A 21,323-nucleotide genomic window follows, 5' to 3' on the forward strand; every position below is an offset into this window, starting at 1 on the left:
TACACAATACAATATAGCAACCACATTATATTATATAAATAATTTAAAAATAAATTGAAGTGTATATGTATTTATACATGTAGGTAAGTAAATTATATAAAAACACTTTACTTCTTGTTGATTTGGAGACAGGACATCACTGTATATCTTTTGTGAATCATCTTATTTTTACTTTATGCATATGACTGTTTTGATTGCATGTATGGTTCTGTACAATCTGAATGTGGTGTTCGCAGAGGTCAGAAGAGGGCATCAGATCCCCTGGAACTGGAGTTATAAATGGCTGTGAGTTGCCATGTAGGTACTGGGAATAGAACCTGGTTCCTCTGGAAGAGCAGTCAGTGCTCTTAACCTCTGAACCATCTCTCTAGCCACCCAGTGGTGTAATACTCACTGTGAAGTCCAGGATGACTGTGAACTCTCAGACATTCTTCTGCCTCACCCCCTGAGTGTGAACCATTACATTCAGCTTACAGCACTTAAGAAATTTGAGCACCCAAGGATGTTTGCATTCTTGGGAAGCAATCCCTCACGGTTTCCTCACAGACAGTTGCCCTCAGCCTTCACTTCCTCGACTGAATATATTTTCAAGTATTTTTTAATGCGTGTGTGTGGGTACTGTGGATATAAAGCTAGGTTCTCCTGCTTCAGCACCAGCACTTAGTGACTGAGCCATCTCCCCAGCTCATGAACAAAATTCTTAACAAGGATCCTACCTTAATAACTAATCTCTAAACTAACTTACTCTTTTTCCTTTCCTTCAGTTTATTTAGATTTACTTTTTCTTATCCCACTTTCCTCCTCTAGAGGGCATATGTTGCTGACTGCTCACTGGGCTTTGATGACCTTGAAAGGTTCCAGCTATTAATGGAAGCACTGAGTATATTGTGTATATTATATTCTGTTATATTCTGTGTAAGCACACTCCAGCAGGACAAGAACATCAATAGTCCATATCATAGTTAATTCTACATATTATTAAAATGGCAGAACCCAAATGATTGTCTTCAGCCAGGCGTGGTAGCACACACCTGTAATACTAGCCCTTAGCAGAGGCACAGAGAGAGCCATCCACAGTAAATAGAAAGCCAGCCCCAGCTACGTGGAACCTTTCATGAACTAAAAACCGAAAACTACAAGAAAAGAGAAAGAAAAAAGCAACCATGACAATGTAAACTGAAATAAATTGGAATTGCTCAAAAAAGTCATTGAATCAACAATCATTTTTTAAAAAGTTTATATGTGCGTGTGTATACCTGAATGTATTGTATTATAAAGGCTGTGATGGTCAGAAGAGACGTTGGATCCCCAGGAAGTAGAGTCACAAACAGTTGTGAGTTAGCATGTGGGTATGAGGAGCCCTCTGCAAAAATAGGAGGCGTCCTTAACCACTGAGCCACCCTCCAGCCCTAAATCAATAATCTTGAAGACAGCACTGAGACATCCACGCAGAAAGCATCATACAGAAATAAAATGGAGAAGAGTCTATGCAAACAAAACTTGTAGACTTGGGAGTCCAAGTGGCCCAGGGCATGTGAAGAAGAAAGTTAGACAGAATGATGGAGAAGTAACACACCAAAAGATGCTGCTGTGAATTGTAGAAGTGTCCCCTAGTCACCAAACCAAGCTGGAGGAAAAACGTGTAAAACCCACATCCAGACACACATGAGGAAGCTGCAAGACTTCCAAGGGGGGCGGGGGAATCACAAAAGCTAGTGAGCATAGTTAAGAACAAAGGTACAAGAGCCTGATGTGGTAAAATAGCCACATAATCCCAGCACACAGTAGGAGGCATACGAGGGTACAGACAGTTGCCAGCTTGAGCTACACAGCAACTCTGAGGCAACCTGGCCAACCTGGGCAGCCTGAGCAAGAATAGGAATCAGCAGCAACAGCAGCAGCGACGGGAGGTTTAGTGCAATCTGTGGTTTCAGCACTCGGGCAGGGGAAGCCGAAGGCCATAGTTTCAAGGGTAGTCCCGAACTACATGAGATCCTGTCTCAAAATCAAAATAAAAGTCAGAAGTATAAGCCGGGCGGTGGTGGCGCACGCCTTTAATCCTAGCACTTGGGAGGCGGAGGCAGGCGGATTTCCGAGTTCGAGGCCAGCCTGGTCTACATAGTGAGTACCAGGACAGCCGGGGTTACAGAGAGAAACCCTGTCTCGAAAAACCAAAAAAAAAAAAAAAAAAAAAAAAAAAAGTCAGAAGTATAATAGTTAAAATTCTGATTTGCAATATTGGTGTGCTAGTTAGTTTTATGTCAACTTGACACAAGCTACAGTCGTTGGAGAGAAGGGAGCCTCAACTGAGAAAATGCCTCCAGAAAATTAGGCTGCAGTCAAGCACATAGTGCATTTTCTTAATTAGTGATTGGTGGGGAGGGCCCAGTGCTTTGTGGGTGGTGCTCTGTATATAGTTTTGGGCTCTATAAGAATAAGCCCTGAGGAGCAAGCCAGTAAGCAGCACCCCTCCATGGCCTCTGCATAAGCTCCATCCTCCACGTTCCTGATGTTTGAGTTCTTGTCCTGACTTTCCCTTCAGTGATGGATAGTGATGTGGAAGCTAAAACCAAATAAACCCTTTCCTTCCCAGGTTGTTTTGGTCATGGTGTTTCATCATAGCAATAGAAACCCTAAACGAAGACAAATGAGTATCAGAGGAAAATGAAAAAAAAAAACACCTCAAGTAGCCAGAGAAGCAGAAATTTATACTTAGCAGAGTTGATTTTCAGGAATGAGAAAGAATCTTAGGGGTATCTATATGGTTAGGTATGAGGAGTATGCAGGAGCTGAGGCAGGGGGATTGCTATGAGTTTGAGGTCAGCCTGAGCTACAGTGTGAGCTATTAGGACAGCCATGCCTACATAACAAGACTATGTCTTTGAAAGAAAGAAGGAAAGGGAAAGAGAGAGAAAGAGAGAGAGAGAGAATCTAGAAAGAATAGAGCTTATTGCCTATAAAGGACATGCATCAAACACAAGCTTCTAACATTTGGAGTTTTAAGAATCAAATTTACAACAAACAAAAAAGGAAAAAGAAAATTCATTGTGTATATCATATATTATTAAATATCTAAAAATTAAAAGCAAGAATTTAAAATGTGATTTTAGCAGTTGTTTTGGATGTATTCACTTGTTTATATGTTTCTAGACAGATCCACATTTAGTAGAGGACTATTTGGAGCACTAGAGAGATGGCTCAGCACTTAAGAACACTGACAGCTCTTGCTGAAGACTTGGGTTTGGTTTCCAACACTCACTTTGGATGGCTCACAAACTATCTGAAACTCTAGCTCTATGGGGTCTGATGTCCTCTTCTGGCCTCTGTGTATACCTGAGCCCACATGCTCACACATACGCACATGAGGGGGGCAGGTATTAAGATCAGTTCACTTGCATTCCTTTTCCTTCTGTTTCAGAATGAAGAAGAAACACGACGTCTCATCTGGGAAAAGAATCTGAAGTTTATAATGATTCACAATCTGGAATATTCTATGGGAATGCATACATACGAAGTGGGCATGAATGATAGGGGAGACATGGTAGGTAAACCACAAGCAATCCTTATTTCACGAGTGGGCAAGTGCCAGGCTGCATACAGGACACTGTCTTCAAGGATCTATGGAGCTCTGGCCTATCCAGAGCAGCCAAAGTGGTGCAGCTCTTCAAGGGGAATCTGGAGCAAGGCAGGTTGTTGGGCCTCTTCCACAGCCACCACTGTCCTGGAGCAGGTGGATAGCGGCCAAGGTTGGGGCCACAAGCAGGAAGTGGCTGTGGTAGGCTCAAGCACCCAGCTCTTTGAGCCAGGTTGGGGTCCAGATGAAAACCTCAGGAGAGAATGCTCTTCCCTGGCATGATCTGACAGGCGCTCTCAGATGATCTTTGGTGAAATGGCTCATGTACTTTATTCCTTATGGATAGGACTTTATAAATATTTTGGGGGGTGGGTGGGATCTAAAGGCAAATGTTTTCTATTGGCTTGGTTTGAGATGTTAGGGAGGCCTCATTTGCATGTAAAAGGACATAAGGTGTTGTCCCCACATGACTGATTGTCATAGTACTCACAATTGGGTGTCATGGCCACATGTTCCAGAACAGGAACTGGTCGGGAATAGATTTAAACACCTACCATTCTCAATTATGAGATTTGCCAGGGTTCCTGAATCAGCTCAGCCTTACCAGGTTTTCTGCCTGGTGGCACAGTCCACTGCCCCACAGGCAAGTATAATTTTTGTGTCATCAAAAGTAATTTGAAGGTACACTAGGATGTCAACCACAAAGTCAAAGGAAAGTGTAGCCAGGGCTGGAATATGGGTCAGGGCAGAGTACACATCTCCCATGGATGCAGAGCTGTAGGTTTGAATCCCACACCACCTCCACCAGAGAGGTAAGTGTACTCATATGCCCTCAAAGCTAAAAAGCAATAGAACTCAAAGGCCTAACAATCAGTAGGCAGATTCCTTGTTTAGAGAACAAAAGGAACCTGGGGAGATGACTGCTCATACAGAGGTCCTGAGTTCAGTTCCCAGCACCCACGTGGTAGCTCACAACTGTCTATAACTGTAGTCCCGTGGGATCCTCTGCTGGTATGCAGATACAAATGCAGACAAAACATGAATATACAAAAATAAATAAATACTTTACAAAAGAAAAAGAAAGGAAAACTGTGGGTCCAGTGATTTGGCTGTTAAGCCTGGGGCCTGAGTCTGACCCCCTCAGCCTCACGTGATGCAAGAAGAACAGACTTCCTCAAAGTATTCATTGACCACCATGTATACAGTGGTGTGAGCATGCCCACATGTTTTTTGTTATTGTTGGTTTTTTTTTGTTGTTGTTGTTTTTGTTTGTTTGGGTTTTTTTGTTTTTGGGGTTTTGTTTTGTTTTGTTTTGTTTTGTTTTGTTTTTCGAGACAGGGTTTCTCTGTATAACCCTGGCTGTCCTGGAACTCACTCTGTAGACCAGGCTGGCCTCAAACTTAGAAATCCACCTGCCTCTGCCTCCCAAGTGCTAGGCTTAAAGGAGTGCCCCAACACTGTCCAGCCCACATGTTAAATAAATAATGACAGTGAGAAATTCTTATTTAGTCCTCCTTTGGCCAATGTCTTAAAACAAAACAAAACAAAACAAAACAAAAACCAAACCCCCAAACCCCACCCCTTTCCTTCCTATCTGACAGTCTCACACACCCTGGCTGGAACAGTCCATGTAACTCAGAATGACCTTTTTCTCCTACCTCCACCTCCAGAGTGCTAGGGATCACAGGTTGGCCCATCACATCTCACCTACCAAATCCCTTCTTTCATGAAGTTAAAAACTTACAAAATAGTACTGTTCTCATATTTTAAAATAAAGTTTAGAAAGCACTTTTTAAGTCTTTATGGTAAGCAACTATATTTGCCTAAGTGTGCATTGGGACATGGATAGGCCCATCTCCTTTCTTACTGGAAGCATGTGGGAATTTGGTGCCATGGTCTGTCTTTTGTGTGTGTTCTAGAAAGGCCTATGCATACTGAATGGTCCCTGCCAATTGCATTCCTGCCCTCCTCATTGGTTTTTGGGTTCTGGTCTACACAACCAAAAATGTATAATGCAGCCAAAATTAAGAATCATATTACTTTAGAAATAAAGACAAAATCCAGGCATGGGGAAATGGCGCAGGCATGCTGAGCAGGGGTGCAGAGACAGAGATATCCTGGCAGCTTGCTGGAGGCCAGTGTAGATTAAACAGACACAGGAGAGTCCATATACCCAGGTTTACACATACTCACATGCACACACACACACACACATGCACACACACACTTATACGTGCACATACACAGAGGCAAAAGAATAAAAATAATAAGGAAAAAATAATTCTAGTGGGTTTGGAAAGGGAACGTCCTTGGAAACCCATTTCTTCTTAAAGGTAACAGTACCCTTTGTGGTTCTCTGAGGGAAAGCAGCTTGACTTGCTTTACACATTGCTTTCTTACAATCAGAAGTCTGTAACTTCTAGTTTTTACCATGATCTATTTCTCCTTCCCTCTGTTTAAACTATGTTGCCAATGAAAAGTGCAAGATTAAAGAGACACACAGAGCTCATCTCAGTCAGCGCCTACAGGTACCTCAGACAGCTCCCACAGAGAGTCACCTCAGTCAGCACCCACAGTTACCTCAGACAGCTCCCACAGACAGTTACCTCAGACAGCTCCCACAGACAGTTACCCCAGACAGCTCCCACAGACATTACCATAGTCAGCACCCCAGTCATCTCAGTCAGCACCCCAGTCATCTCAGTCAGCACCCCAGTCATCTCAGTCAGCACCCACAGTTACCTCAGACAGCTCCCACAGTCACCTCAGACAGCTCCCACAGTCACCTCAGACAGCTCCCACAGTCAGACAGTTCACCTCCCAGTCAAGTTATAATTATGAGGATAGAATTACCACTCATTTTTCTTAGTTTTAAAATATATTCACATTTATAATTCTTAGGGAGAGAGAGAGAAAGGAAGGAAGGAAGGAAGGAAGGAAGGAAGGAAGGAAGGAAGAAACAAAGAAACAAAGAAAGGAGGAAAGAAAGGTAGAAAAATAGATGGAGGCCAACCAGCAAAATAGCTCACCAAGTAAAGGCACTTGCTGCCAAGCCTGACAACCTGAGTTCAGTCCCTGGGACCCAGATGATAGAAGGAGCAAACTGATTCCTGCCAGTTTTTCCTTGACTTCCATATGGGAGCCATGGTACACTAGCTGCCACAAACATAAGCACAAGGAAGGAAGGAGAGAAGGAAGGGAGGGAGGGAGAGAGGGAGGGAGGAAGGGAGGAAAAGAGGAAAGGATGGAGGGAAGGAGGGAAGAAGAAGAGAAGGAAGAGAGGGAAGGAGGGAGGGAGAGAGGGGAGGAGAGAGGGAGGGAGGGAGAGAGGGAAGGAGGGAGGGAAAACGAAAGGCTCTAAATGAGACGTGATATTTACTTGCTTTTTAGACCAATGAAGAAATCATGTATCAGATGGGTACTCTGACAGTTCCCAGCCAGTCTCCAAAGACTGTCACTTTCAAGTCAAACTCTAATCGGACATTGCCTGACTCTGTAGACTGGCGAGAGAAGGGCTGCGTCACTGACGTGAAATACCAGGTGAGTGTCACTGGCCCAGCCTCTGCATGCTGGCTGGGCTCTCTTTTCCTGTCTCACTGCCTTGTTGTCACTTCCTGGCTGCTTTGTTATTCCCATCTACCCAACTACATCCTAAAGGGTTTGTTACTCTTTGTTCTGTTTAGTTTTATTTATGACTCATTTCAGCTTATATACATAGCCCAGGCTGGCCTCAAACTCACAATGTAACCAAACTTAAGTTCCCTCCATATTTTGGATCTTAGCCTCTCATCAAATTCGTGATTTGCATACTTAGCCTGCAAAACTCTCTCTGTCTCTGTCTGTTTCTCTCTCTCTCTCTCTCTCTCTCTCTCTCTCTCTCTCTCTCTCTCTCTCTCTCTCAAGAGACAGGGTGTCTCTGTGTAGCCTGGAACTCACTCTATAGACCAGGCTGGCCAGATCTATGATCTACCTACCTCTGACTCCCAAGTGTTGAGATTAAAGGCATGTGCTGCAGCCTTGATAGCTGAGAGCACTCCCTGTTCTTCCTCCAGAAGACCTAAGTTTGGTTCCCAGCACCCAGAACAAGGAACCACAACTGCCTGTAACTCCGTCTTCAGGGAATCTAACACCCTCTTCTGGCCACTGTGGGTGCTTGCACATGCATGCACACCTACATATACATATACACATACACATACACATACACATACACATACATACATACTAATAATAATAAAACAAGTCTTTCTTTTTAAAGATTTTATGATAATAATGTCTGAAAATCGTTATCCTACGGTTAAAGCTTTTTGCTTCTGGCATCATTTTGAGACAGCAACACTGGAGTTTGTGGATGCTTATCACAAATGTCAATGAGCAGAGACAGGAACTAAATCTTTTTAAAATGTTTAGATTTATTTACTTTATGCATCCATGTGTTTGGCCGTATGTGTGTATGTACGCGCGCGCGCGCGCGCGCGCGCGCGCGCGTGTGTGTGTGTGTGTGTGTGTGTGTGTGTGTGTGTGTTTGCTAGCTTGCACCACATGTATGCAATGCCTGCAGAGGTCAGAAGAGGGCATCGGATCCGTAGATCTGAGGTTACAGAAGGTTGTGAGCCACCACTAGGATATTGGGCACCAAAACTTGGTCCTCTGCAAGAGCAACAAGGACTCTGATCTCTCAAGCCACAGGGACAGAATCTTTAAGCTGCATTTTATTCTGAGAGGTGGTGACTGGAGAAGACACATTGGATGAACATTCTAGAAATCTGCTTTACATCTCATTCCCAGGCAGCAGGTTTCATAAGGAGTGGAAATGAAAGACATCAATCACTGACAAGCCTCTGGCCAAGTGGTGTGCCTTGTCTATGACCCTTGGTATAAGCCTCCTGAGCATATCTCCTTATTACCTCTTGGGTAGCTGGTTTGCCCGTTTTCCAGGCCACTGAACCTTGCAGTCCTTGTGCAGTGTCACCTGGGATATATAGCATTGGCTCTGAACAGCAAACCTCTGAACATTCACAGTTGTCCTTGCTGCACTGTTTGCAATCTGTGCCTTTCTTTGACACGAGATGGAACGTGCCCTTAGAATATAACATTCAAAAACACCTCCCTCTGTCCCTCCTGTCTGACTCAATTGGCCCTGAGTTATTTTGTCTCTCAAAAATCACTTTCCTGTTGAATAAGAAGAAAGAAAGGAAGAAAGAAAGAAAGAAAAGGAAAGGAAGAAAAAGGAAAGAACATGACTGTTGCCAGGTGGTGGTGGCCTTTAATCCCAGCACTTGGGAGGCAGAGGCAGGCAGATTTCTGAGTTCAAGGCCAGCCTGGTCTACAGAGTGAGTTCCAGGACAGCCAGGGCTACACAGAGAAATCCTGTCTTGAAAAACCAAACCAAACCAAACCAAACCAAACAAAACAAAACAAAACAAAACAAACAAACAAAAAACATGACTCTTCCTAAGTATGGAGAGGGAAGTTTATTGTAGATACAAGGGAAAGCAAAGCCACAGGCAGGGACATCTAGAAGAGTCCAGAATGAACATGACCATAAGCCATCCCATGTGAGGAGAGGGGAGAGGAGAGAGAAAAGGAGAGATGAAAGAGTTAGGAGAATAAAGGACTGAGGAAAAGGGCCAGGTAACCAAAATGACTGGATTGTACAGGGGAGGAAGGGCAACTGGGAAAGGGCAGGCTAGTGCCTGGGCTAGGGGAAGTTTAGGGTAGGGGCAGGGTATGTGAGTAATACCCTGTAATGGGTTGGGACTGAGGGATGCTGGGAGAACCTGGTGGCCAGGTCCACTTTGGTATGTCAAAAGGACACCTCAGCTGTTTGAGTCCTAACTAACCCTTCTGGCATCTGTCTTCCTTTTAAGGGAAGATGGTTGGGACTTTGTATATGTTCAGTGTGCACTATCAGTGAATTCAAAATGTCCACTATGACCCAACACTCTCCCTGGAGAAATGTCTGCCTTCCAATGGTCTAAGAGAGGAGGAGGCCTCAGTGCGGGAGGCAGCTCTTCCCGGCAGAGCTGGAGCTGCCTTCTGCCCAGCGGAAGCCATTACTGATTCCAGACGGATTCTTCTCTTTTTCAGGGTTCTTGTGGTGCCTGCTGGGCTTTCAGTGCCGTGGGGGCCCTTGAAGGGCAGCTGAAGCTGAAAACGGGGAAGCTGGTGTCTCTCAGTGCTCAGAACCTGGTGGATTGCTCGAGCGTAGAAAAGTATGGGAATAAAGGCTGTGGGGGCGGCTACATGACTGAAGCTTTCCAGTACATCATTGATAACGGAGGCATCGAGTCAGACGCTTCCTATCCCTACAAAGCCATGGTGCGTCATGTTCATCCCTGGTAACTTCGGTAACTTCGTTCCTCCCCACTGCTACACTGGCACCACCACAGCACTGCGTGACCCCTCCTAGAGCCCCATCAGCAACTCCTCCATGTCAAGAATTCTCTTTGAAATGCATTGACCTTCTTAATCTACCCGTGGGGTTTGGGGTTGTTATTGTTTGTTAGAGTCTCAGGCTAGTCTCGAACTCACTACGTAGCTGAGGAGGCTCTGAAGTCCTGTTCCTCCTGCTTACCTTCTAAATGTTGAATTTTAGGGTTTTGCTGTCACTCCCTACACAGAAAATTTTTTCAAACAAGCAAGTGTCATTCATATTTGAATACAGGCTTAAAGAAACCATCGTAACAATGCCTTCTGTGTATTATCTGATATTTAGCTTTTCAGACCTGCACACCTCAATGCCCAGTGATATTTGCAGGTCATCAGCTAGCTCATTCTCCCACTTAAAAGGCTCAATGATGTTCTTTACCACAAGATTTCTTTATTTCTTCCTTCCTTCCTTCCTTTCTTTCTCTCTCTCTCTTTCTTTCTTTTCTTTTCTTTCTTTCTTTTTTTTTTTTTAACAAATTCTGTTAAGTAACATAAGAAAAAAAATAGCCGGGCGGTGGTGGTGCACACCTTTAGTCCCAGCAATTGGGAGGCAGAGGCAGGTGGATTTCTGAGTTCGAGACCAGCCTGCTCTATAGAGTAAGTTCCAGGACAGCCAGGGCTATACAGAGAAACCCTGTCTCGAAAAGAAGAAGAAGGAGAAGAAGAAGAAGAAGAAGAAGAAGAAGAAGAAGAAGAAGAAGAAGAGGAAGAGGAAGAGGAAGAGGAAGAGGAAGAGGAAGAGGAAGAGGAAGAGGAAGAGGAAGGAAAAGAAAAGAAAATTATCACTCGGGGGCTAACGAGATGGCTCATTAGGGAGAGTGCCAAGTCCCTAAGTCATTCTCTGATCTCCACACTCATGTAAATAAATGCACTTTAAATATAATTATCACTCGACAACAACCTACCTTAAGCAGTATTGCTTTGCTTTATGACTTTCGGTTCCTTTTTCTATTTATGATTTGTAGGAGGAAACACAGTTATATATCCAACAAGCATCCATCTGTAACTTCTGGGTTTTGTTTGTTTTATCTGTTGCTTTTGAGACATAGTCACACTATATGACTGTGGGGGGCCTGGAATCCCTATGTAGATCAGACTGGCCTTGAGGTTCACCTGCCTCTGCCTTCCCAGGGCTGTCTCACAGCTCCAGCAGGCCCAGGACTCGGATTATAAACCCAAGCCACCATGTCCAGCTTGAGTCAGTGTTTACAAACAGAAAAGCCCAGAACAAAAGAAAAAAGACAGATGGGGACAGAGGGACAAGAGGGACTGGGGTGGGGGGCATAGTCATAGTCAGTTGAAAAGGATGAAATGGTGGAGGTGGGGATGAAGGGATGGGGATGGGGGGGTATACCATATTTGAAATTCAGGAAGTTGAAGTAGACTTTGTGGGGTTTGTTTGTTTGTTTGTCTTTTGTAGGATGAAAAGTGTCACTATAACTCAAAAAATCGAGCTGCCACGTGTTCAAGGTACATTGAGCTCCCCTCCGGTGACGAAGATGCCCTGAAAGAAGCAGTGGCCACTAAAGGACCTGTCTCTGTGGCCATCGATGCCAGCCATTCCTCCTTCTTCTTCTACAAAAGTGGTAAAAATGAGGCACCAGCCTCTTATTTGCTACCCTTAATATAGACTGAGCATCTGATACCTTGTTCTAAATGCTGCATCCTGCTGATTAAGACTTATTAGCATCACTACATTAAGCTCCGTGTGTATCTATCTTTTTTCATCCACACGATAGCCCTAATTTACACACAAATCCTCCATCTGCCTTGGGTCTGGAGAGCTGACTGAATGGTTAAGAGCACTTGTTGCGAAGGATCCAGATTTGATTCCCAGCTCCCACACAAAGGCTCATCACTTCCTCAGGCAATGCATCTCATCAGCATTAATAATCAGCAGGCTTGTGGTACACATCCAGGCAAAACACTACCACACATAAAATAATAAAGATAAATCTAGAACCAAAATTAAAGAAAAAAAAAGTTAAGCTGCCTAAGTCACTCAGCCTGAAGTGGTGAAGCAAGGGTTAGAAGCACGGGATTGAAAACCATGTTACCCGCTACATAATCCATATAGGATTACTTATGTGCAGTAGTCCTATCTATAATCCTAGCATTCCGGAGGCAGAGGTGGAGTTCGGGGGAGGGGATAAGAAAGTTGATGCCTGCCTAGGCTACTCTATCAAAAAGCCAAAACAAAACGGGTCAGGTTTGTTTGTTTGTTTGTTTGTTTTTGCTTTTGTTTTTTTGAGACAGGGTTTCTCTGTATAGCCCTGGCTGTCCTGGCGCTCACTCTGTAGACCAGGCTGGCCTCGAACTCTGAAATTCGCCTGCTTCTGCCTCCCAAGTGCTGGGATTAAAGGCGTGTGCCACCACGCCCAGCTGTTTGCTTGTTTTTTAATCCACAAAGAGTCCATTATATAAACTAAAAATCAAGAAAGCAATTCCAATTCCAACTGTGGGGAGAGCTAATAATAAATATATCCAGAGAGCAGAAGAGTACTTAGAGAGACAAGAACTGATACGTGCACAGAGGTGAAGCCTTAGCTTTACCCTCTGTTTGCAGAATGAAGAGTCAGATATCACTAAGATTCTTCACTAAACCAAGCAGACTAATCCTAAAGAGTGCACGAAACATTGAAAACCCTCAACAGCCAAAGCCATTTCAACAAAATGAGCAAAGCAAGAGGCACCACACTATCTAAATTGAGAGTGCATTCCTGAGTTGCAGCAGCCAAACAGCGTGGCGTCAGCATTAAAAACAGACCAACAAAACAGAATGGCAGTTCCCTGTATCAAGAACACAACCAGGGTGTGTTCAGAGAAATGGCTCACTGACCGTTCTTCCAAAGGTCCTGAGTTCAATTCCTAGCAAACACATGGTGCTCACAACCATCTGTACTGGGATCCTGTGCCCTCTTCTGGTGTGTCTGAAGACAGCGACCGTGTACTCATAAACATGAAATGGATAAATAAATCTTGAAGAGAAGATGACAATGCAACCAGGCATGTTAGCACATGTTTGTAATTCTAACACTTGCAAGACAGAGGCAGGAGGATTATACCTCAAGTTTGAAGCCAGCCTGGCTATCCTTAATAGTAACCTATTACTTCCTTCCTTGGGAAGGAATGTTTATTTGGTGGACAGTTTACAGTCCATCCTCAAGGGAAGCCAATCAGGAACTGAGGCTGAGACCATGGAACAATGTTGTTTACTGGCTTGCTCCATTTACATTCTTTCTTTCTTTTTTTCTTTCTTTTTTTTTTTTTTTTTTTTTTGCATTTTTGAGACAGGGTTTCTCTGTGTAGCCCTGGGTGTCGTGGAACTCACTCTGTAGACCAGGCTGGCCTCAAACTCAGAAATCCACCTGCCTCTGCCTCCCAAGTGCTGGGACTAAAGGCGTGCGCCACTACCGCCCGGCTCCATTTGCTTTCTTATTACCCTCCTCCCCCCAGGACCACCTACCCCAGGGTGGTACCCACTCCCACATCAATCATCAGTCAAGGAAATGTCCTGCATGCCAATCTGATGCAGGCATTTTCTCAATCATCTAGCTTGTGTCGAGTCAACAAAAAGCTCACCAGGACATTGAATATATAGTGAGTGAATTCCAGACCAGCCAGGGCTATATAGCAAGACCAGGTCTCAAACAAACATGAAGATAAAAGATAACTAAATGCTGGTGACACGGGAACCTTTGCACACTGATTGTAAGAATATCAATTAGTACAGCCTTTAAGGAAATGGTATAGAAATTCCCCCAAAGAGGTAAAAAATAGCACCGACGAGCATTTAATTTAGAAAAGGCTCAGAGTGGACAAAACAATTTATGAATTTATACAAAGAGATGCAACCAGTTGTACATAAATTAAGCGAATTAGAAGACATGGTAAATAGATAATAATAAATGTCTGAGGGATCTATGGGTCAGTCTCAAACTTGACAGGGAAATTGACAGAGTATCGACATCAAAGAATTACAATGTCTAAGTCACATTGTCATATCTCCAAGTATGTTTTACTATCCTGTAACACTTGCCTCTTCCCCACTGTGTTTTATTCTCAGGTGTCTATGATGACCCTTCCTGTACTGACAATGTGAATCATGGTGTTCTAGTGGTTGGCTATGGGACTGTTGATGGGAAAGATTACTGGCTTGTGAAAAACAGGTAATACACTAGCACACGAGTATTGGCTTTATTGTCAGAACTGGGAGGATACATGAGCAAATATACTATTGCTGTTAGGATGCTGGTCATCCTAGCAACAAGAATGTGCATTTGTAGCCCCTTACAAAACCCCATGGGAAATTATTCACTGCCCCACCATGGTGGTTTGGATGAGAATGACCCTCATAGGCTCATAAATTTGAATGCTTAGTCATCGGGGAGTGGCACTATTTGAGGAGGATTAAAATGATTAGGAGAAGTGGCTTTAAGGTTTCAAAAAGCCAGGCCAAGACTTGTCCCCTTCCTCCGAACTTCCCCCAGCCGCTTGCAGATCAGGATGTAGCTCGGAGCTATTGCTCCAGCCCTTGCTGCCATGCTTCCTGCCGTGCTGATAAAGGGCTGATGCTCTGAAGCTGTAAGCCAGCCCCAATTACACGTTCTCCTTTATAAGACTTGCTGTGGTCATGGTGTCTCTTCACAGCAGTAGGACAGTGACTAAGACACCACCCATCTTCATCTTTGCTTCCGCGACTTGTTTTCTATAATAGCTTCCTTATTATTTTATTTTACTTCATATCATTGATGCTTTCAGATAGGATCTTGCTATTACTCCTAGCTGGCCCAGAACTCACTATGCATTCTAGGCTAGCCTTGGCTATCCAGGCAAAGGATAACTTACAGCCATCCTTTGTCTCTGCCTCCCAAGTGTTGGAGTTACAGATGTACACTGCCCTTGCCCATTCTGCTTTTCTCACCATTCCTTGCCTGCTCCTTTTATGCTCTGTAGAACGTTCATGGCTGTGAGTGTCTTTGGGCAGTGTTAGGGCTTAAGCGCAGGGCCATGCACATCTCCTTAAGCTCTTCCTCTGAACCACACTCACAGCCCTTTCAGCCCCTCTTAGGAACACTGTTCCCAGAACTAGACCCAGAATGTTGGTATTCCCTACTGCCCCAGGGACCCAAATGATTATTTCAGACTTTGTCTACATCATTCTAGTCATGATTTCACCATAACCTGTAAGATGGTCGCCTTCAAGTCTCTTCTACTACCTGTAGCATTGGCCCACAACTTCACTTAGTCACTCTGACAATTTACTTTTCCAAACTCAGTATGGTCAAAGAATTCAGTTCTCTCTGCATCATACTGTTCCCTCCAGAATTTTTCGTATCAGTAAATCATGTTACATAAGATTGTTACCCAACAGATAGTGTGGTATCGAGAGCTCAGTACTCTATACCAGCCACCTGGACCTTTCCAGACCCAGTTAAGTTACAAGTCAAGCAGAATGTCCGTCAAAAGCTGTCTGAGAGTCTGCTTCTTTTCTGTCTTCTGACTGGACTTCAGACAGCTCTTGCCTAGACCATTACTTGAGCCTGAAACTGATGCTTTTTACTCTTTATATTTTATTTATTTTATCTCTGTGTATGTGAAAGTGCATGGTGTGTGGGAGGTACGAGTGGGTGTGGGTATGGGTTGGATATGAGTGTATATAACTGGATTTTGGAGGTTGGACCCAGGTCACCAGGCTTCTCAGCAAGTGCTTTCACCCACTGTCTTAGTTACTTCTCAGTTATTGTGAGGAATCACCATAACCAAGACAACTCGTAGAAGAAAGGGTTTATTGGAGCTTACGATTCCTGAGGGATAAGAGTCCATCACCATTGCAGCAGAAAGCTGTCCACAGCCTGCAATTGGCAGCAGGCACAGCAACAGGAACAGCTGAGAGCTTACATCTTGAACTGCATGCAAGTAGCAATGAGAGCAAACTCAAAATAGTGCCCATCTTTAAGCTCTCAAAACCAGTCCTCAATGATATAATTCCTCCAGCAAGGCCACGCCTCCCAAGCCTGCCCAAACAGGGCCATCAACTGGGGGCCACTTATTCAGATGTCAGAAAATATGGGGGAAAGGAACAGCTTCAAACTGCTACTCTGGTGGGCCCATCTTGCCAGCTCCATTCTTTTTACTCTTGAATCTTTCGATGCTGCTGTCTAACAAGTGTGACTGAGTAGAACAAGTCTCAGCGTGTAACCATTCTAGCACACAGTGGCCCCTCAATAATCCACTGAACTGACCTCTGTATGATTCATAAGTAAAATGGGTACAGCTTTTAGAGAGAACGGGAGATGAAGAGGCTAGAGAGTGAAGACTCTGCAAGCACCCTCGTGTGCATAAACTTACACACGCACACACAGTTAGACATACAACTTTCGAAAAATATTTTTAAAGGTATATTTTATTTTTAATTATGTCTATGTGTATAAATATGTGCACAGGAGTGCAGGGGACCAAGGAGCCAGAGGTGTCAGATGCCCTGGAGCTAGATTACAGGTGGTGGTGAGCCTCCTAACATGGGTGCTAGAACTCAAACTCGGGTCCTCCGGAAGGACAGTGTGTGATCTTAACTACTGAGATGTCAAAACGACAAAGCCCTGAAACCCTGTCTTGAAAACCCAAAGGAAAAAAAGAAAAAAATGTGTTTCTCAAGAAATGTGTATGCTGGAAAGACATTACCCTTAAGCCAGACTTTGTGGCACACAACACCTGTATGGAGTGTAATCAGAAGGGTTAAGAGTTTAAGGTCAGTCTCAGCTATAAGTTTAGGGCTAGCCTGGGCTTCTTATGACTCTTGTCTAATAAAAAATTTCAGCCAGGTGGTGGTGGCACATAATCCCAGCACTTGGGAGACAGAGGCAGGTGGATTTCTGAGTTTGAGACCAGCCTGGTCTACAATGTGAGTTCCAGGACAGCCAGGACTATACAGAGAAACCCTGTCTCAAAAAAAAAAAAATTCATTACCTATAACCCTATTGTGCAAAAACATTTAGAGATGGATTATTATAATATACTCTTTCCTTGCAGAAGGCATGCCTAGAAAGCACATATGAATCTTATATAATTGACTTTAAATATAAATATGTTCAACAATATGGAAACTAGTATGTGTGGTGGGACACACCTGTAATCTCAGGCCTAGAAAGTCAAGGGTGGAGAATGGCTGAGCTTGCAGCCAGACTGGGTCACACAGAGAGACCTTGTCTAAACAAAACAAAAAACAAAACAAAAAGCTAAAGAGAAGCCTGGAAAGGTAACACACACCTTTAATTCCAGCACTCAGCAGATAGAGGCACATGGATCTCTGTGACCCAGTCTGGTCCACATACAAAGCCTCAGGCCAGTCAGGGATACATAGTTAGACCCTGTATAACATATACATCTAAAGCTGGAGAGATGGTTTAGTGGATTAAGAGCCTTATTCTTCCAGAGTGCCTGGGTTCAATTCCCAGCACCCACATGGGAACTCACAACTGTCTGTAACTCCAGTTCCAGGGGATCAGACACAGACATACATACATAAAACTGATCGATTGATTGATTAAACATATGTATATGTAAATGTTTTAGGGGAAGCAAAGAGATAAAATATAGTTTTATTAATTTATTTTGTAATTTTGCATTTTTTCTCTTTTATAGCTGGGGCCTCCACTTTGGTGATCAAGGATATATTCAGATGGCAAGAAATAATAAAAATCATTGCGGGATTGCTAGCTATTGCTCTTACCCAGAAATCTAAACCATTTCTTCTTTTTCTAATGAGTCACAAGGATGGAATATACTCTAATTTAATTTCACCTGCTCTATCCAGAGGAACCAACTGTGTCAGGATCAATGTGTAGTTACGGTACTAACTAGGTTATAGCTTATTTGCATTATAACTTTACCTCTCTCTGAAAAGTCTGTGAACAATAATGTACTGTAGCTGGAGCTATGTCAGAGTCTGTCCTCAGGATGTTATTTCTATACTTACACCCTGTTGTCTAATAACTGTTCGTAATAACAGTTAATAACAGTTTAATATCGTCTAATAACAGTTTTCTAATAACTGTTTGTAACATGATATCCCCAAAGTGCTTAATAAAAATCTGTCATTTCAAATCTCTATTTATTATCACATATGATTTTTTCAAGTAATTCTTAGTTAACATTTATACCCTATCACAAACAAGGCTACGTCGCTAGTGATGAGCAGTAGCTACTGTGATGAAGAAAACATTGTATAAAGTTGTTATGAAAAATGACAGGCATAGTGAGACATACTTTTAATCCCAGCACTCTGGAGGCAGGGGCAAGCGGATCTCTGTGAGTTCAAAGCCAGCCTGGTCTACAAAGTTAGTTCCAGGACAGGCAATGCTGTTACACCGAGAAACCCTGTCCTGAAAAACTGGAAGCAAAGCAAGCAAGCAAACAAACAAACAAACAAAAAGAAGACAATGCTTAAGAGCAGGAAACGGGGGAGGGGAGAGCGTGGGAGGAAGAGAGCGAATACAGGAAGGAGTAGTATCCGTCTCTCCCACAAGATTCTTATAAAAGCAATGTAACGCTAGACCTTGAGTTTGAAAATTCTTGGAAATTTATAAACATGGGAAGACTACATGAGAAAACTCCACGGCAAAATCTCTACCATCTTTGATCCTGAAAACAAGATTCTAGTCTTCTAGACTTCATTGTTCTTCTTACTGAATTGTGGGGGAGCGCTGAGACCACCAACACCAACACCAGGTTCCATGGGCCTTCTCAGACAGCAGTTGCCCTCTGGAACTGCCTTGTCTTTCCTAACATTTATTTATTCATTTGCCTGTGCGCGTACTTGCGCGAGGGTGCACATGTCCGGGGCAGGGAACAGTTTGCGGAACTGGATCTCCACCTTGATGATCCAGTATAGAACTCAGTCCAGCACGCTTGGTGGAAACCAACTGCCTTTACCCACTGAGCCACCTCAACAGCCTAGGGAACTGTGTTTTCAAAACACTTGTGTGGAGCAGGTTTGGTGGTCCTTGGACAGCTTCATGAAGGATCAGCAGTTTGACAACATCTTGGCTTAGCTAGCGCCCACAAACTTGAAGGCGAGTACTGAAAATCACTTAAAAAATAAAACTTAATTTTGTTTCTAAATGAGACAAAGTGTTTTCAAAGCTATCTACTGTCCCCAGGTATATGTATGTGTATGTGTATACATATATATGTGTATATATACACATATATATGATATAGATATATAAATATATAGAGATACACACACATCTGTAAGTGTAGTCTGGAGGAGGGGAACAAGAAGTTGGGAGGATGGCCATTCAAGACCAACCTCGGCTATATAGAATAATTCTCAAAAATAAAAATATCGGGGCAGGTGAGAAGACTCAGCTGGTAAAAGTAACTGCTACCAAACCTGACAGCTCCATTAGATTCCTGAGACTCACCACACACACACACACACACACACACACACACCACGGTAGAAGGAGAGAACCGACTTCAAGTTATCCTTTGACCACCACTTGTGCTGTGATCTGAGCGTGCCCAAGTATTGTCATCTAACCTCCAAAGGAATGTCATAAGGCACACACACGCACACTAAAAATTAAAAACAACTTGTTTTTCTTTTGTTTTGTTTCTGAGACAGGGTTTCTCTGTGTAGCCCTGGCTGTACTGGAACTCACTTTGCAGACCAGGCTAGCCTTGACCACAGAGATCTGTCTGCCTCTGCTTCCCTAGTGCTTGGGATTAAAGGCTGTGCACCGCCATAGTTCAGCTTTAAAAACAATTAAACAGAAATAAAGATCTGGGGCTGGAGAGATGGCTCAGCGGTAAGAGTACCGACTGCTCTTCCGAAGGTCCTGAGTTCAATTCCCAGCAACCACATGGTGGCTCACAACCATCCATAACGAGATCTGACTCCCTCTTCTGGAGTGTCCAAAGACAGCTACAGTGTACTTACATATAATAAATAAATAAATCTTTAAAAAAAAGAAAGAAAAAAAAAAGAAATAAAGATCTAAGGAAGCCGACTGGTAGAGCAACTGATTTCCTCAAAGGCATCGTTAACTGCATGGGGCGGGGCGGGGCGGGGGAGACTGTACAGCACACGGAAAATCTAACAATAATCTAAAGGTAACAAAATTTAAAGGCAGAAAACAGCTAACACGATGTGTGGGGGACCGCGGATCCCCGGGGGAGCCAGCCGTGTCGGCAGGGCAGGTGTTGGACAGTCGACGACCTAACCACAGTTAGGCCTCGTCCTGCTGCGGACACAAGCCCAGCTCCCAGCAGGCCTTGCGCGGTGTTTGGCGGGAATCGTGGTCTCCCCTGAGGTCAAAGGGCGCGCCGCGTGCCAGTGACAGTTGAGGCGCATGCGCACCGCGCACGTGCTGACAGGCGCTCCTCACTTCGAGACTCTTCCGGGTCGCTGCCGGGCGCTTCTCTCGGGCGCTGCATGAAGTATGTTTGTTTTCGGCTCGGTTCTCTTAAATTTTTTTTTTTTTTTCATTCCTTAGTCTCCTTTCGGTGGCCCTTCACCCTCTCAGGCTCCTTACGGTCTGAACGGCGGACATTGGAGAGATTTTGGGTGCTGTGTCCCCGCGGATGCTGAGGGGGCGACGCGGGCGGCCGGCCGTCGCCATGGGGCTAACGGTTTCCCGGCGGGTTTGTTCTCTTACAGTGTGCGGACTTGTACTTGATTTCTCGCGTTAACAGACGAGGTGCAAGACCAGGGTGCCGAGAAATGGAAATCAGTGTACCAAGAGAGCTGGGAATTTAGAATTAGTCATTAAAAGAATTCAGAGGTAGGCGGGCGGATTTTAGGCCCCTGTGCTCTACATAGCCTACGTCACAGTCTAGCCAGAGCTACAGAGCGAGGCCTTGTCTCGAAATATAAATTAAGATTTGAGAATAAATGGTGCGTGGCGGCACTGGGGAGGTGGAGGCAGGGGTATCAGAAGTTCAAGGTCAAGCCCGGTGTCACTGGTGGCTCACTCCTTTAGTCCCAGTACCAGCAAGGCAGGGACAGCGGCAGGTGGGTCTCGGCCAGCCTAATCTGCAGAGTCCCGGGACAGCCAGAGCTACAGAGAGAGAGCAGCCTCAAAAGAAAGAAAAATAAAATTGAAGCTCATTCTTGGCTACAAGAGGAAAAAAAAAATTTTTAAGAAAATATTTTCTGCTGACCTCAAAAATGTTTTTGATACTTATCAGGGAGGGGAGTGTATATGAACATGCCATGGCATGTGTAGAAGTCAGAGCACAACTTATGGGAATCTATTTGCTCCTTCTACCATGTTGGTCCTACCATCTAAGATCATCAGCCCGGGGGGGG

The 21,323-nt window shown here is 44.1% G+C and overlaps 2 protein-coding genes across 5 annotated transcripts in view; both read left to right on the plus strand.

Annotated features, from left to right (window-relative positions):
• Window positions 1–18,118, plus strand: part of Ctss (cathepsin S) — a 27,774-nt gene extending 9,656 nt beyond the window's left edge. For both annotated transcript variants that reach the window (XM_031374826.1, XM_031374825.1), the window contains exons 3-8: window positions 3,419–3,541; window positions 6,965–7,114; window positions 9,665–9,895; window positions 11,427–11,592; window positions 14,073–14,175; window positions 17,651–18,118. In XM_031374826.1, the coding sequence (XP_031230686.1) occupies window positions 3,419–3,541; window positions 6,965–7,114; window positions 9,665–9,895; window positions 11,427–11,592; window positions 14,073–14,175; window positions 17,651–17,750 (873 nt within the window). In that variant the 3' untranslated portion in view covers window positions 17,751–18,118. The remainder of the gene's footprint in view (window positions 1–3,418; window positions 3,542–6,964; window positions 7,115–9,664; window positions 9,896–11,426; window positions 11,593–14,072; window positions 14,176–17,650) is intronic.
• A 2,212-nt stretch (window positions 18,119–20,330) lies between these two features.
• The window catches only part of Hormad1 (HORMA domain containing 1), a 63,018-nt gene continuing 62,025 nt past the window's right edge, over window positions 20,331–21,323 (plus strand). For 2 of the 3 annotated variants that reach the window (XR_004119709.1, XM_031374827.1), the window contains exons 1-2: window positions 20,331–20,452; window positions 20,673–20,796. The gene's annotated coding sequence lies outside the window, so the exon portion shown is untranslated. The remainder of the gene's footprint in view (window positions 20,453–20,672; window positions 20,797–21,323) is intronic. The other variant, XM_031374828.1, reaches the window with a different exon arrangement.

Source organism: Mastomys coucha, unplaced genomic scaffold (genome assembly GCF_008632895.1).
Source record: "Mastomys coucha isolate ucsf_1 unplaced genomic scaffold, UCSF_Mcou_1 pScaffold16, whole genome shotgun sequence".
In the NCBI taxonomy this organism is placed as follows: Eukaryota; Metazoa; Chordata; class Mammalia; order Rodentia; family Muridae; genus Mastomys; species Mastomys coucha.